Consider the following 17,517-nt stretch of genomic DNA (forward strand, 5'->3'; position numbering starts at 1 on the left):
ACCAAGCTTTAAATCCTGGCTTCCACTTAGTTAGCTGACTTAATCAACTTACCTAACTTGTAAGCAATCTTTTCAAATCTTTGTAATGGGCACTTAGCAAAATGTCTAGAACATAATGAGTGCTCAACGCACATTGCTTATAATAATAATATTAAAAAGTTATCATTATAATCCAATCATTACTCTTGCTGGGCAATGATGAGTTAGTATATTGTAAACCCCTTATTTGTTTTGGAGACCTCTTAGTTAGAAATGGATCTTATCTAATAAGTCTAACCTTAGGGGCAGGATATAACCCACGGTAAGGCTCAATAAATATTTCTTAAATAGGATATATAATGAACAGTTGTACAAAACTAAGGACTACACTGCACTTTATCCCCACACCTCCCTTCCTCTCCCCTAAGAAATCCCCAGAAGCCCTTTCGCAGTAGGCAGGCATCCCATCTCAAGAAGTCCAGCCCATGTTTGTCTTCATCTGCCACACTCACCTCTAGAACTCTCTCAGTAAAACAACTCACCAGTCCTGCCACCAGCCACGATACTTCCTGTCCTCTCTCACAGCAGACGCATGCACCGCACGATCATGTCTCCTTCTCCTCCTCTCCACTGTTCTTGCCAGCGTCTCTGCTTCCCAAGTCCCCACCTACAAAATTTCAGGGGCGAGTAGGGAATTTCAAAACATGCCAACACACTGTCACAGTTTCCTAGGGCTGCCATAACAAAGCAGCACAGACTGGGTGACTTAAACAAGAGAAACTTATTTCTCCCAGTTCTGGAAGTTGGGAGTCCAAGGTGTCAGGGTGTCTGGTTTCTTCCGAGGCCGCCTTCCTTGGCTTGCAGGTGGCTGCGTTCTCGCTGTCTTCACATGTTCACTTTGAGTATGTCTGTGTCCTAATCTCCTCTTCTGATAAGGACATTAGTAATACTGAATCAGGTCCCACCCTAATGACCTCCTTTAAACTCAATTACCTCTGTTAAGACCTTATTTCCAAATATAATCACATTCTGAGGTACTTGGGGTTAGGATTTTATAAACTTCGGTAAGAAACAATTCTGCCCATAACACACACCAAGGATTTTTTTCAGTTACCTAAATATCCTGAGGTTCTGGGACCTCTTACTGGTAACTAACGCCACATAAAGAAAAAGGTTCATTAGAAGCCAAAGTGCAATCGCGTGACACCAGTGATGATGTCCCCAAGTTCCTCCAGTGAAAGGCAGTCATTATGTCCACAAGTGGACAGTCATTAGCCAAAGGGTTTCACCATAACGATTCTAAGGACTTTCTGGCTAATATTGCGAATGGAATTTCTAAAGGTTCAAAATGAAAACAAACAAACAAAAAAACACTAGGGGAAGGTGTGAATTCTAAAGGAAGTTAGTAACTAAAAGGTGCTGGCAAGCTAAAGGCCAGAATTTTCTCAGCCCTATACTGACAAAATCTAAATCAGCATTAATTAAATTTTTTGCAAAACATCAAGCTTTACAAGTATCAAGATTCTAAACCTGCTCTCTTTCAATTCCTAAAAATGTTACCAATCACGGTGCCAGATTTGTGCTTTACTTGTCCTAGAAGGCTTTCTTTGGGCAGATGGCAAAAGACATTAGCTGTGTAAACCTAAATCCATCAAAAAACAAAATAAATAGGAGACACTGTGAAATGGTGAACATCCTGATTTTAAACTAACTGAATTAAGCTTCAAAACAGAAAGGGAGCAATGAGCCTTTTCCCCTCAGAAAGGAGAAATCACTTTGGTGCTTATACTGAAACACGTCCACTGAGCATCCTCTGTAAACATTAAATAATGATCTCATAATATCAAAAATGAAAACCCCTTATTATTTATTGAACTGGATCCCATACTCACAAGAAGCCTTGTAAAATGAGATTTCTCAAAGGACTTTATAAATGCTCTCTCATTATTGTTCACCTTTGTTTGAAAAGGTAAGTATCTCATCTCCATTTCAGAGCTGGGAATTAAGACAAAGGTTGAAAGAATTATATAAAGTTACACCAAACTTGCCAATGATGGAGACCAAGGGTTGTTATCCCTTGAAGACTAAAAGCCTCTCTTTGAAAAATTGAGCAACTTAACTAATTATTTTTAGGAGGGCATTTCACACACACACAAAAAAATACATTTTATCTGTACATCAAGGTCTAGGAAGAAAAATCACAAAATAATAATTGTACTCAATAAAAAAATCAGTGTGGTTTCCAGAACCCTTTCTATTCTGCGTACTCACCCATGTGGCTGGAGATTTGAAATGCTATTTAAGTCTCATTTTCCTTCAGAAGCTAACCTCTGTGGAATAAAATGCTGTTAAGGGGGGAAGAAAACCTTTTCTGTCATTTGACTTTAACTTATGATAAATTAGCTTCAACTAGTTTCTTAGAAAATTGCCCAAGAAATGACTACAGAAAATTAAACACCAAGACTTCAAAGAGGCAAACACACAGCCTTCAAATTCCGACCTCAGAGAATAATCCGCCCTTTCTCATGCTTTGGAGAGATGTGAGTAAAGAAATCATACGAGGGCATGGTAATGAGCCATCTTCCAAATGACTTTTCTATCAATCTTCTTTTCAAAGGGTAATAAAGTGATGATTATTTCTTGGCAGTTTCTGGGAAGTTATCATCTCATTTCAACAGTCACCAGGAAGAAGGACAGTACCCTGGTATTATCGCCAGGACGGTAAGGGCAAGCCCTGGTGGAGAATTCAATAGATAAGGTGTAGGTTGTTAAAAGCTATTTCCTGGAAAATTAAAACAGAGAGAGATCAAAAGAATTGTGTTGGGTCTTAAGGAATTGGTAATCATTCCCTTCTAGATTAAAAATGCAAATCTGATTTATTAACTAGTGAATGAAATCCATTATCATTTGAAGGTTTTATTATTTCTTCCAACAAATAATGTCAAAAGCTTATTATGTGCCATGCTTTGTGCTAGACGCTGGTGACTGATGGAGAAAGACAGCAAGCCATGACAGGAGCATCTGTGTCATGACTTCTAGAACCTGAGTGATCTGTCTCACCTAAAACAGTAATAAACAACAACAACAATTTTTTTTTTAACTTTGATTAAATGGTTGGGAAGTTTGAGTCACCCAGTACTTGTTTTGCAAAGCCACAGAAAATAATAGGCTGAGAAACACCCAAAACTGTATCTAAGCTCACACCCCTGGAGATGTTAGAAGCTCTGAGATATCATGGGTAATGTCCAGCCTCATGGGAAGGAAGGCCTGTGCACAGGATGCCTTCAGGAAGGACACCCAGGAATCTGGCCACTTCTCTCATCCCCAGACTCAGATCCCACCTGTGAGATGGGCTTAGGACTCATACAAGGATTACACAGTCCGTTTTTCCTCAGTAGTTCCTAAAACCAGCCCTAACTATGTCTCTTTATTCGCCCTAATTCTCTTATCCCAGTTTGAACCTACCACTCACTGGCAGGTAGGGTATAGAACACATCTCTGGACTCAACATTTGCCCAGAAGTCAAATTTTTTAGCACTAACTGGAATCCAAACTTGGAACAACAGCAACAACAAAAGAAACAGGAGACCATAGAGCTTTTTGAGGGCAAAGAAATGCTAATGTTCACCGCATCCTCATTGCTTACACACTACAGAGAAGGCATTTATAAATATCTGTTGAATAAAATTGACAAAATGAATCCATTCATTCATTTGTGGTCCTGAATCAAAGTCAAGACTGTCACCTTGGTATCTGCATGCAAGTGATCCCACAGTGACCTCTGCCCAGCAGTTCATCTTTTTAAAATGTTATTTTAGTGATTTTTCTTAAAAAGAGAGAGAAAAAAATCACAACACAGAAAATTAAAATCAAAATGTATTTTTTTCAAGTTCCATTCCAGGTAAGAAATACTTCGCCAGTGAATTAATGCCTTTCGTTTGGCCCTGGATAGGCAAATTGCCTCTTTCCGTAGTTGGGCATGGCTCTAAAGTGAGTACCAAAAGATCCCTTACTGATTTGCAGAATAGGATAAAGCAATTAAACCCTGAAAAAAAAGCCTTAACATTTTATCCTCATTGCCAGTCAAGAAATCACGCAAATTTCCCACCTCCCACCACCCCCAAAAGTTCTAATGGCTATAACTCAGCCCTTGTGCAGCTCACAAGAATCAGACACGATCCTTGGCAAACCAAATCCTTGGCTTTCCATCCCCCTATCCCTGGGCTACTACACGTCCCCTGAGTGCAACCTAACAATTCAGGAGTGTGGATTTAGAAAACAAGCCAGCTAATGTAAGGGCTAAGTTGAAAATTTCAGCCCCAGGAGATTTGCTGCTGGTGGGTTGGAACACTTTATAACGAGGGAAGGAGGTGCAGGGGGAGAGGGGAGAAGCTTCCCCCAGCTCTCCGACCCCTCCCTGTGTGAAAAGCTCATGCTTGTTCTGAGGTCGGGCGCCCCCGGCAAGTACAAAAGAGGGACGACTGGTCCTCCAGACATGCTGTACAGCGTGGCTGCTGGGACCCTCCCTTCAGGCCTCTGAAATTAATTATATGTTCTCAGGTCAGACTTAAAATACACATTCCAGTCCTCTTGAAGCCAGAACTCTGCACGGCAATGAAGCCTGTTTTCATTCAGAAACCCCATCTTTCCTCTGGGACCTGATATAAAGTAATTTCGCTTGCAATATTATATACACAGCTTTGAAAAAGGGGATGATGCTTTAGAGGCTGGCTGAGTCAACTGTCTAATCAAAAGTGTCCCTGAGCTTAAGTAAAGGGAAAACATTTCTTTAAAAAAAAAAAAAAAAAAAAAAGGATGCAAGGGCATTTGGTTTGATTTCCCTTTTCTTTCTTCCAGAGAAAACTGAAATCCCCAAGTATCATTTGATTCACTGACAATACCTCAAAACCATCTAGATTTCACCAGGATGCTAACTTCTCACTGGTTACTTTGTGCAGGAGGGTGCTCCAGTCTGTGCAAAGACACCCTCGCTCCATTGTTTTCCTTTCTGCCTCTATTCAAAGCCCTATGCTGCTTGGAAAGGAGAGAGGAGGAAATCAAGGAACTTTTTTTATGTACATATATACATAAACACAATACGTGGTGAGGTGATGCACACACAGTGAGAAAATAAATTAAATTCATCTGCCTGGTTCTTCAGTGCCCAGCATGCTGCTCCAAGGGTTCTAAGTGACCAGCTAATGCAATGAGGTATGAAGGAGCAGCACCCCTGGCTGACTCATCCGAGAGTCTTCCTGTGCAACTTGAGGATGACAGACAGATGCCAAGCCCCCTGCACACAGGGCAGTATCTAGGAGAACCCATGCGTCACACACCAGTGAGGCCCTCGGGCAGGGGAGACATGAGGCTCAGAAGGCACGTCCCAGGAGGCCCTCTGGGTAAGGCCATCCTGGCAAAGGTTCTGACATAATCAATGCCACCTCAATCCATCTATGTTACCACAGAGTCCACAGAAGGGAGAGCAAGGGCTGTCACCCTCTTACGGCTCCCTTTTTCACAGTTGTGTGAGGTCTTCTGGGCAATCACTGCCTTCTTCCCCTGCTGGAGTCTCCACAGCTGGTTCTGTTTTGATTTCAAGTCCAAGGGCAGAATTTATCCTTCCAGGGGAATAGTCATTTCTTTTTAAATCTGCAAGGAAGACAGTTAAGACTGTTACAGGGAGTCCTTAGGAATCCAATACTCACACAGTTGATCGGACCAGGACTTTAGGCCAGTGCTCAGAGAGGAATCCGCTTCTTCCAGCCACTGATACGTGAGGCTCAAGCCTTTGACTGTGTCCAAGCTCTGTCCCCACCCCCTCACCCTGCACACATGTGCTTCTAACTCCCCAGTGCTGTTTTAGGCTGTGTTCACTGGGGCGAGGGAGGCAAGATTGAGTCAATGCATTGATTCAATGCATGGTGCCCTATAAGACATAACCTGGCCAGAGTTAAGTGAGGCCAGACTGGAAACAGGGCATTTTCACCACTGAATGGTGGCAGAGCTCAGCCAAAATGGTGGGCTCGAGACATCAGTGGTCAGTCTTCTGGCACAAAGCTGTACCTCAGGCTTGGCCCCACCTATGAAAGCTTCCACCAATCATCGAATCCTATGTTTCCTAAAAGCCTCCTTCTTTATTTTGACAGGGAAATTATCAAAAGAAATCATGACTAAGGGTAACCTCGGGGGAGAAACGTATGGAAGAGAATGTGCTTTAAATGTTTGTATAGCGGGTGGGGGTAGAGCTCAGTGGTAGAGCATGCTTAATTTTAAAAACAATGTTTGTGTGCCATTTTTTTGTCATGTTGATGAAATCAGTTAACCTTAAACGTGCATTCTGTGTATTCTTTAACATTAAATGAAGATTATCTGGATATAAAACTAATACATATTACAACTTAATAATAACCAACAGTTATTGAACACATACATAAATTACTTCAATCCTCACACAAACTTTATGAGATAGGTGCTATTACCCCCAATTTACAGATTAGAAAACTGAGGCCCAAGGTCAAACTAGTGAAAAGCAATTCTGTAATGTGAGCTCAACCTATGGGTCCCATGCTCTTATACACTATCCTAAACTACCTCTCTTTAAAAAAAAAAACTAACTAAAACAAAAAGAAAAATCACCCCAATCCTATTTTCCATACGAAACTTTTTTTAGTTCAAATTTCTGAACGTTTGAGTAAACAAGGATATTCCTGATTTCCATGTAAATGTGTTAACTAAGGTTTTGAAAGAAAGGATTAGGTCCAGAAATGGAGGAATTATTGAATTACTCACTCAAGACCCACCATGGTAGGTAAAAAGAGAAATAAAGAAGAGAAAAAAATCTCAGTCATACAGAAGAGGATGGAAGCAGTGAGTTATGCCTCAAGTCTGGTTCTCTCCTGGCTGATCAGATGTTTCTCTCCTGTGTCTTCAACAATGGGAAGCTACCCTGCCCAGGGAACAATGAATAAGACCTGGGAAGAGGCTGGCACCTGAGGGCACTGAGTTAGGGGCTGGACTCCAGCCTGCAATCCTGGGGTGACAGACGTGTGTCACCTCCGCCTCCCGTAGGACCCTTACCTGAAGGCCCCACGCCGCAGGGCCCAGCCCCTGCTGAGCACGGAGGAGGCCAGGGGGCAGCTCGGCCAGGGTGCTGGGACTGATCTCTTGGCCCAGTTCTGCTGTGTGGTTTGGGGGAACAAGTCCTGGGCAGCCACCCGATGAGAGTGATGGCCCTCCTCTCTGTGCTGCTCCAACCTGACACCCCCACCCCGACCACCCACACCACCATCACCGCCACTACCACCACCCCTGGCTGACAAGCTGCTTCCCATGGGAACTGGAAGCTGCCCGACATCCTTGTCTTTTGCTACATCACACCCACAAGAGCGACTCCCACCTCTGACTCCAACAAGATTAGAAATTGCCCTCCTTTGTTGTGAATTTACACCTACTCCATCCCAAGTTACAATGGATGGTGACCTTCTACGGGTTTCCAATTCAGGGTATGATCATTTATGATAAGGCAGGAAGGGCTACTCAGCTTCAAAGATGTGAAATTCCATTCTAAGGACAAGTGTGGTATGACCTAAGGAAAAGAGGGAGCCGGCCGAGACAGACATAAAGCAACCCTTCTGAGATAAAAGGAAGGAATGCAGCAGAGCTGGAGCTGCCAGTCTGGGGGGCACAGACCTCCAGCTGCTTGCTTTTATGTTAGGAATATTTTTCTGTGCTGACTATATTAGTTTCACAGAAAGTGTGCCATGTTATCAAATCAGATTTTAAAAATATACCTTGCAATGTATGTTTAAACTGGCAGAGTTTTATAGTGAAAAGCACTCCTTTAATTGATAGCTGTTTCCCTCCATACCTGACGTTCCCAAGTATCCAATGAGTAAATAAGAACGGACTAGAAATATTGTGGGTACCACACAGGACCCAAAGAGGACGGGGGCGGGGCAGGGAACAGAGACCTGCCTCGGTCCAATTTTACTCCAATTACGTAGGTGGAACTTTTCCCTTGGAGAGACTGTGACAAGTACTGGGCCCAACGTTGTTTTATCACATTTTGGCAGAACCTGAAGTAAATCCCTGTCCTTTTAATCCCTTTAGAGACTTGAAAAATTTGCAGTCAGAAAGTCAGGCCTCGACTACGAATGAGATAAAAATGTGATTAAGATTTTCTCCTCTATCCCAGGTTACAATGGATGTCGTTCAATGAGAGATTTACTTAGAGAAAAATAGAATTGTTTGGGGCATACCCGGGAGTTTGAGCTTCCGGCAGCAGGAGTTGCAACGATGTTTTGCAATGAAGTTTCTAATTGCATCTTCCCCTAAATTGGCTGGTCCAAACACCATTCCTCTTGATCTAGAGGAAATATCAGAATATCAATTAGATCACAGCTAAGAAAAAGGAGCTCAACCAGGATTCTCTGAGATACCGAACAGTATCCCATAGTAACCCTGTAAACTTGAAGGAGCCAACAAAGAATGGAGCACTTTGGGGAAGCAACAATGTTAGGTTTGCAAATTTAAAATTCAAATGCACTTCAATCTTTGTACCCAACTCCAAGACCCACTGTGAAACTCATTTCCACGCTAATCTGATAGAAGAGTGAATTTTCTATGTACCACATTAAAAGAAAATACAGTGAGACCCTTTTTAATGCATATGGGATGAGAGAATGACATTCATTACCAACTGTTCCACTAGAAGACCCGAAAGGTAAGGTATAAAGTAAAACAAATTTGCTATTGGAACACGCCTTCTGAAAAGACCGACATTCGCTGTTTCAAACCCAAATACTGCTCTGAAAATAACAAATGTCCTCAAATACAAATGTGTGACAAAACCCTACACCCAGTATTCATGGCTCTTCGATAGCTATTTCTACCCTGCAAACTGTTATAGCCAGGCTCTTCGTGAGAAGACAAGACTACTAGGCGACAGTGATTTTATGGAAGTAAACTGCATTTGCTAAACACAGGTGACAACATTACAAACAAAATGAGGATATATCAGGCACATTTTGAACACTATAATTATAATAGATCCTTAGTAGATTCTAGGATCAATGTTCATCTGCCATCAGATCACACACAACCACTATTCTTCGGCTGACACTCCACACACCACGGAACACAGCACACAAGAAACACTTCCAGAGAAACTTTATGAAAGCTAATATTTTATTTTAATGACATGCAGAGTGGAAAACAGCACATTTTAAAATCTGAACTCAATTACCGCTCTTAAATACCACGTCTTAAGAAAAAAGAAAAGCAAACTATCACAAAAGGAAACAATAAACTTTGCTTCTAAGGAATGTGGTCTTTCAAAAGGGACGTGGTGTAAAAATGGGCTTTTTTTTCCATCCGAGTATTGAAACATTTATCTCAATTTCCACTTCCTTTCGGCAGAATAACAGTAGCTGCTCTGAAGATGTGCCAAGCTCAGAATGAGGGCTGATGTCAGTTTGATCTCAGATTGCCTCTTTGCTCTGAGGCGAGTAGGTGGAGGAAACCTCTCGGGAAGACAACGTGAACAGACACCCAGGATTAACTTTCCTGGTCACTCAATCTCCCTTACAAAGCACGGCTCTGGTGGTATTTACCGGGCTGCATGAGATGCCTCTTGTTAACTATTCCTCTTTCAGTCTATCTGGTATGGAACCACTTCTATAAGGCAAAACCAAATGTGGCGAAGAAATAGAATCACTCAATATTTAGTACCAGAACTCCGTGATGCTGATAAAGTGAAAAAAAGAAGGGGTTATTTTAGCCATTAAAATTGAAGAATCCCTTTTATAGTCTCTCCGGCATGACCCTGATGGAATATTTCACTCTTTTGCATTCTGCACTGCCATTTCTTTCCTCCCAGTAAAAACATGAAAGTTCCCAACTTAGAAATGTATCATTGATTCTCAGATAAAAGCTGAAAGCTAAATCAGTTCCCTCTATGAGCTTTGTTAAAGTTAAGACAGAAGACTCAGTGGGTGGAGGGCAGAGCTCAGTGGCAGAGTGCATGCCTGGCATGCACGAGGTCCTGGGTTCAACCCTCAGTGCCTCTGTGAAGCAGGGAAAACAATAAAAATAGAAAAAAAAAAAAACCAAGTTTTTAAAAGACACAAGAATCAAAACTACTGCAATACGTATACATCAGGTGCTCGACAGGGGACGCCTGTGAAGGAGGGTGGTTGAAGGGACATTCGCACAGCACGCCCACAGCCCTGCAGACTCAGATAACCACATCTGAATAAAAAGACAACTGTTTTCCGGATTTTTCACAGCACAGGAAAGCAGGTGGTTGCTTGGTTCCACATTCGAGGAAATGCTAATTAGTGCCATGCAGACAGAGATTTACTAGAGAACATCTCACCATTATTATCATTTCATACTTATCAAATGGCCAAAACCATCAAGGCAGTGAGAAGATGCAGTCCCAAACTACCAAGGCAGCCTCCACTGAGAGTCGATCACCTGGGGAACCAAGTGGCCAGAGAGGCTCTGAGGGAGAAGGTCTGATGACTCTGCCTTCAAGGGCAAAAGGTTGGGGAAAGGTAGGAGACAACAGGCAACAGAGACAGTACCAGAATTTGCACCACAAAAAAACATCTTCCCTTTTGGTAGAGGATCATTCCCTTTCATTGACCCCTTCTCCTCACAGGCAAGTTACCAGCTCCTCTGAGCTCCATTTTTCTCACTGGTGAACTGGGACTGAAGATGCAGAGTGAAATAGACAACATGTGAAAGCACCTGCTTCTCAAACTTTCATTTACACCAAATCACCTGAAGATCTCGTGAAAATTCAGATTCAGATTCAGGAAGTCTAGGGAGGGTCCTGAGAGCCTGCAGTTCTAACCATCTCCCAGGTGATGATGATGTTACTGGTCCACGGCCCATGCTTTGTGTAGCAAAGGATTAACACACAGATGGCATCCAAAAATGCGAGCCTCACTGAACTAATTAGGGGTAATTTACCACACTGTGAAAAAATAGTACTTCTTATTATCTTCACCAGGAAGACCAAATGCACCCAGAATTAGGTGACCCCACCAACCAGGCAGGCTACAGTGATACAATCCATCCATTTCCATCCATATCCTCAAGTCATAAAAAATGAAGTTTGCCATAAGACAGAGCCTCCCAACCCTGACTGCCCGTCAGAATCACCTGGGGAACCCTTAAGAAGTACAGACATCAGGGCCCTCTCCTCTGAGATTCTGACTTGATGCTAATTCTGAGCAGCTTTTTTTTTTTTTAAGTTCCCTAGGTGACCCTAATAGAAATTGAGACCCACTGGCCTATAGGATGCAATTAAATACTCAACTGTCAAGTGGAATAATATAATCTTCTTAGAATTCTAAAAGTTAGAAATATTCAGGTCATATCAAATATATATACCAAGGTCAAAACTTAATAATGATAGAGTATACATAAACTTGGAGCATTATATATGCAAAATTTTTTCAATGCAAAATTATAAAGGAAGTGCTTAAAAATTATAAAGGGTTCCTACTACAAACCCTTGGGCACACAGGGCTACTGAAGAAATAATGTGTATTTTTATCTAAAAACACTTTAGCTTGGCTAAACGGAAAAATAACAAAGCCTGTATCTGTACCGTAAGGGTTACAACGTGAACTCCATGGTCACCTATCATGGGAATCGGCTGCACAGGAACGGTATGGATTGGCTTTATCTTCTCCAGCTCACCTAGTTCAAAGAAATAGCTAATACACTTTTAGGTGGACCTCTTTGCATAGAAGCCTGCAGATGGTACCACAGTCATATTAAATCATACAGTAAAAGAATAGAGCATTAAAGCAGTGAATATTTACAGGGTGAGTCCTATGGGAGGGAAGTTAAAATGTCAGATTTTCTTACATAGTAATTGCCCGCTTATATAATTATATGTGTATTTTTACAACCCAGGGGCCAAGTACAGACACTTAGGATGACTAGGGTATTAAAATGTTGTATATTAGCAGCTCTCACAGTGTGGGCTCCAGGCCAGCAGAATTAGTATCATCTGGGGACTTGTTACATTATTGGGCCCCACCCCAAACCCACTGAATAAGAAACTGGGGGCAAAGGGTGAGGCGCAGGGGCAGCAATCCGTGTTTCAACAAGCTTTCCTGGCGATTATGATGAAAATCATGTTTGACAACCACTGTCATCTATCATATTGATCCATCCTTAATCATTACCATTACTTCTACTTCACCTTCAACAGAAGAGTACCACCCCGATCCTCTACTGCCAAGTCTTCCCAAAACCCTGCTTATGGGATGGAATGCCCATGGAAATTCAAAGGACAGGCAGATGACTCATCCCTCTATATAACTGACACTTCAGTCCTGAATTAACAGTCTGATGCTACACATTTAAGCCCCATTGTTTTGGCCTCTCATAGATTTGCTCTTACTGAACAGCACAGTTTATGCCCTCAGCTTTCGTTTTACAGGCATGTGATGGAAGACGCTGCCCACAGTAAGATGCAATGACTCCGCCGTGATGACAATCAAGGAAACGGTGCTTCTCCTATGACGTTAACTGCTTTCACATCAAAGCCAGAGAAGGCTGAACTTACCCATATTTCTCTTTAGTCTGGATCACTAGAAAACTCGAGAGTCAAATTTGCAACAAAGTTCTGGCTACTGCATTGGTCTTCATACATAATTACCATTTTTGTGTACTAACAACTACAGATTTAATCTTATTTTATTTCCTTTTTTTCTTTTTGCTCCTATTTCCTAATCTATGCATTCTTTAAAACCTTACTGAATTTTAAATCTTACTGTATTTTATTGTATTGTATTTGGATATAGATATTTTTGGGTATATAAATATAGATACAGATACAGATATAAATATAGATATAAACTGCCTCAAAACCTTTCTAGGATCTAGGCAAGATACATAAATGTTTAAAAACTACTTTTAAGAAAAAAATTACTTTTAAGAAATCATGTACAATGTGTTAAATGCAATTTTCTAAATGATAACATCATAAATTAACTTACTGTTTGTCTTCAGGTTTTATAACAGATGGATCTGTCAAATTTTCTCCAACACCTCCAAAGAAAAAGAAAATTCATTTAGCAAACAGGGAATTTCATTTTCCCAGAAATTCAGGAAAATAATAACCAAATTTTAACTTCTTTCTTTAAACCTACATCCACCCTGTAGTACATTAAACATCATGTGAATTAACTGTACTATAAAAATTATCCAGGCATATTTGAATGTATTAGTTAATATGCTTTTTCCTGCAACCCTCTCTATTATGCTAAAATAAACTTCTAGGCTACAAATGACTGTTTTTGTAATGTATTCACAGTCATTGATAATAGCATCTATCATTCATTTACCACTTATATATACTAGACATTCTAATTTTATTTTCTTGGCAATCATGAAAAATAAGCATTAGCATCCTCATAGCCTCGTTTTACCAATGGGAACATTGATGTTCAAAGAGATTAAGCAGTTTATCAGAAGTTGCACAGTCCACAAGAGGTCGTAACTCAATTCAAGCTGAGCCAAAGCTTGTGTCCCTCCCACTAGTCCATGGTCTCCTTAGATGGAGTCCATCAGTGCTCAGCAAGGTGCAAGGTGCTGTGTGGTTCTGCAGGTGCAACCTCTGCTCCATCAAAGACACACATCAAATGCTATATATAGAGAATTTTAAACAGAAAAATATAAACACCCCACATTCTTGATCTGGGTGCTGGTTACACACATATGTTCAGTTGTGGAAACTCTTTGAGCTGTGTGCTTATGCTGTGTGCACTTTTCTGAATGTGTGTGATTCTTCAATCAAATTTACTTTTTTAAAAGATGACATCAAAGCATAAAAGGATAACATAAGTGTAATTTAAAGCTAACACTTATCAAAACAGGGATCAATGCCAAAGCAAATCTCTGTTATAAAATGCAAGTCATGGTGAGACTGATTTCCAACAGCAGCATTGCACAGACAAGACAGCCAGTCAGGCAGGTGAATGCAGCAGGTGGGCATAAGCCAGCGGGATTTCTGAGGTCAGCCTCTAATCAGCACTGGTTCTCGCGGCTTGGAAGAGACCACCCTTGTGGGAAATTGATTTAAAAATCATATAAAATGTATAACACATATTTCTATTTGGTTAAAAAAGTTTCCTAACCACTATTTTAAAAAAGATTTTTACTATGTTCTGTATGTTTTTACTACATGCTAAACCTTTCACAAGAAAATGTAATCCTTATATAGTTTATAGACCATTCCCCTAAGAAACTGACTTCCTTAGGGAAATAACCTGTTTAAACAGGGATTTTCAACCTTTTTTGTGTCATGACCCTCTTTGTCAGTCTGATGAAGCTAAGGGATCTCCTTCTCAGAATAATATTTTACAATATATAATCTGAATGCATACGATTACAAAGGAAACCAATAATACTGAAATACAGTGACCAAAATATTTTAAAATTTTACTGCAATACATGTACTTCTTTAATAGCACGTTAAATAACAGGATCTAGTACAAGTTTAATAACACTTTAACATCCAACTAGTAATAAATATAACCAGAATTTTGAGATATCTGCCAGCACTCTAATGTGCTATGTTAATATCTGTAATTGCTATTGCAAACAGTCATGGCTCCTGTGAATACCACTGTGGTTTGCGGTCTCCATTATAACTGGAGGAAATGATGAATTTCAGCCACAGTTTAGTGAAATAAAGGTGTAACTTAAATTTGTTTCTTCATCAAAGTTTACAGATCCTCTGAATCCTACCCAGGGACCCTTAAAGAACCACTGGCTCAGTATTTTTGTATACTGATTTTGAACAGGGAAAGGGAAAATAAGACTAAAACACAGGCTCAGGGGGAAGTGTGCAAAATGTGCTTTGCTTGGCCTTTATTCTTTTTACAGGAAAAGTCATAGGAAGAGGCTGGGCTCTGTATGCTTTTCTCATTACAGACACATGAAGGAACAGCCTAATGGGACCTTAGCTATACAGTAAACATGTAGTAAATAAACACAACAACTATGTTTAACTCTGCAGTAAATAAAGAGCACTATGTAGTAAATACACAGAACAACAGACAAATAGCCCAGGTCCCACCAACAGAGACTAACAGCTACAAAACCTTCACACGTTTAGGCTCAGGTCTGACTTTATGTCTGCAATTCCCGGCAATGATGAAAGCTTTAGGCTGACATGTGAGTAAACTGTAGATTTAAGCTGGGGATATGCAGCTTAAATCTTAACACCTAAGAATTGGGGAAAAAGGGAAGTTTTAAGGAAAAAAGTCTATCAAGGTCACATCAGCTCCCATTTACTTTCCATCTCACTGCTCATCCAAAGTCAAAGGATCTGGGTCCCACTCCCGGCCCCATCACTGTCTAGCTGTGTGACCTGGACACCTTCTTTAATCTCTGTGAGTCTCAGTTTTATCATCTGAAACCACGAATAATCACAGGCCTTGTGCTATAGGGTTTCTGAGAGGATTACATGAACTACCATACAAACTGCTTAGCAAAATGACCCAGAGGAAGCTACGTGTCAGCTGCTATTTCCATTGTCTTTATTCGAGCAAGAGCTCTTGTGAAGTTAAATTCTGTCTTCTTACCACTGGTAAAACCATGTTCCGATTATTTCACTTCCGTAAAGTACTGTTTTCTAATGAACAGAACAGCCATTAAGACTGAGGGTAAAGAATATCTCCAAGCCTTTCTATCCTTAAACCCAGAGTGACAGCTCAAAGTTTGACTACTAGAAACATATTTGGGGACCCTCGAATGGCAGACAGGGCACTCCAATGAGTGAAGAACAGAAAGCAGCTCAGAGGACCAATCATGTTGCACCACCAGCATCATGCCCACCACCTCTGCCTCACTCAGCTACGCAGGAGTCACCCCAGCTACACAGCAGTCACCCAACTGGCAAACTTTAGCATAGACCCCATCCTACCCCATCCACCTATTCACCTAGATATCTGGAAAACATGAAAGATAATAAGACATTTTAAGATCTAAAAATCCCAATGAAATCTCTTTACCAGCCTTAACAGAGTAACTGCCCACACACAAGCAGTACAGGACATGCCCTTAGGAGAAATTCAGAGACTTACATTCTGATCCCACCCACCTTGGGATGCATTCATGAACTTCTACATCTACGGAAAGTTACCTTCCTTGTAGCAGCAGAATGTGTCATGCTGATGCAGATGCAAATGCTGATTTATTCTGATTAAAAAAATTAATATCTCCAAAAGTTCTTTGAAAACTATAGTAAACTTAAAAAAAAATACATGCCATAGACCACTGTAATTTGAAATACAATTGTTTTTCATTCTCATTTCTGGAAATTAAATATTGGATTTCACACATAATGATGATGATTCAGGCTGTCATATGAAAATTTTTAAATGGAAAGAGACTGGAAGACTACAGTGTAATTACAAGCAATCTGAAATTAGTCAAGCCTCTCCTTAGAGTTCAGCTTCCTGGCCTGATGTGGCAGCTCCGGGGTTAATGGTTGGCACTTCCTTGGAAGAAAGTAAAGAGGAAAAGAAAAGAAGTAACTGAAAGAATAAACTGCCAGAGGGTTTCTCATTCCTTCTTTCCTCCAAGCAATAGGGAGCCACAGCAAGCTGATCGGGGCTTCACTCTACAGACGCTGAAGCTGGGGTCTCCCAGAAGCACCACCAGGACCACACAGCTAAGCGTAGACTACCCACTGCTGAAGATTAACTTCCATTTTAACAAGCCACACAGAGATTAATACTAACAACAACAACAATTAACATTTACTGTGTCGGGAACTTGCCTCATTTCAGCCCTTTAAGTGCATAATATTATTTACCCCAATTACAAATGAGGGAAGTGGGACTCAAGGTAGTTGTCCCCTGGTCACACAGCTAATTCATGGTGGAGCCAGGAGTCAAACCCCAGCACTGTGACTTCAGAGCTTCTCCTAACTGAGCCTAATTGGCCTTTCAGTCTCCACTCCCTGCCACCCAGACAATGTACATCATCTCTCCAAAGACTAGAAATACTAAACAATTAAATAAAAAACACAACTGAACTGAAAACTATTAGGACGTTTTAAGAATACATTATATTCTCCTATTTTTCCTGTCCAACCTGGTTTGGATTAAATATGATAATGCACATAAGCCTTTAGCCAAGTGCCTGGCAAAAAAAATTAGTATTTAGTCAATGATAGCTAGTAATAGTACTACTATGGCTGCTTATAATTACTATTATAGGGTTCACGTTCTGCCATAAATTCAGGGCTAACCAATTGGCAAAAACTCTCTGGTAAGTATCTCAATCTCTTCATGCTCATTCTATGATGTCCAGTCTTCCCTCCTTTGAAGGTCAATATTTTGACATAGTTTATTTGGCGTCTGTTTCTGCAATTCACATAATTGCTCAGTTAAAAAAAAAAAAAAAGTTAATTCCTTTTTCCCCCAAGACTATCAACACAGCATTTGTTCTGTTTAATGCCACTTTGGATTACTAAGAGACATAAAAATCCCCAAACATAAA

At 40.7% G+C, this 17,517-nt stretch overlaps 1 protein-coding gene across 7 annotated transcripts in view; it reads right to left on the minus strand.

The window, feature by feature from the left end:
* Positions 1 to 17,517, minus strand: part of TRPM6 (transient receptor potential cation channel subfamily M member 6) — a 142,861-nt gene that overhangs the window by 17,039 nt on the left and 108,305 nt on the right. For 6 of the 7 annotated variants that reach the window (XM_064490283.1, XM_064490282.1, XM_064490281.1 and 3 more), the window contains 3 exons: positions 13,002 to 13,053; positions 8,238 to 8,344; positions 522 to 5,628 (listed from right to left, as the gene is read on the minus strand). In XM_064490283.1, coding sequence (XP_064346353.1) covers positions 5,495 to 5,628; positions 8,238 to 8,344; positions 13,002 to 13,053 — 293 coding nt within the window. In that variant the 3' untranslated portion in view covers positions 522 to 5,494. The remainder of the gene's footprint in view (positions 1 to 521; positions 5,629 to 8,237; positions 8,345 to 13,001; positions 13,054 to 17,517) is intronic. The other variant, XM_064490280.1, reaches the window with a different exon arrangement.

The sequence above is a fragment of the Camelus dromedarius genome, chromosome 10, assembly GCF_036321535.1.
Source record: "Camelus dromedarius isolate mCamDro1 chromosome 10, mCamDro1.pat, whole genome shotgun sequence".
Taxonomy (NCBI): Eukaryota; Metazoa; Chordata; class Mammalia; order Artiodactyla; family Camelidae; genus Camelus; species Camelus dromedarius.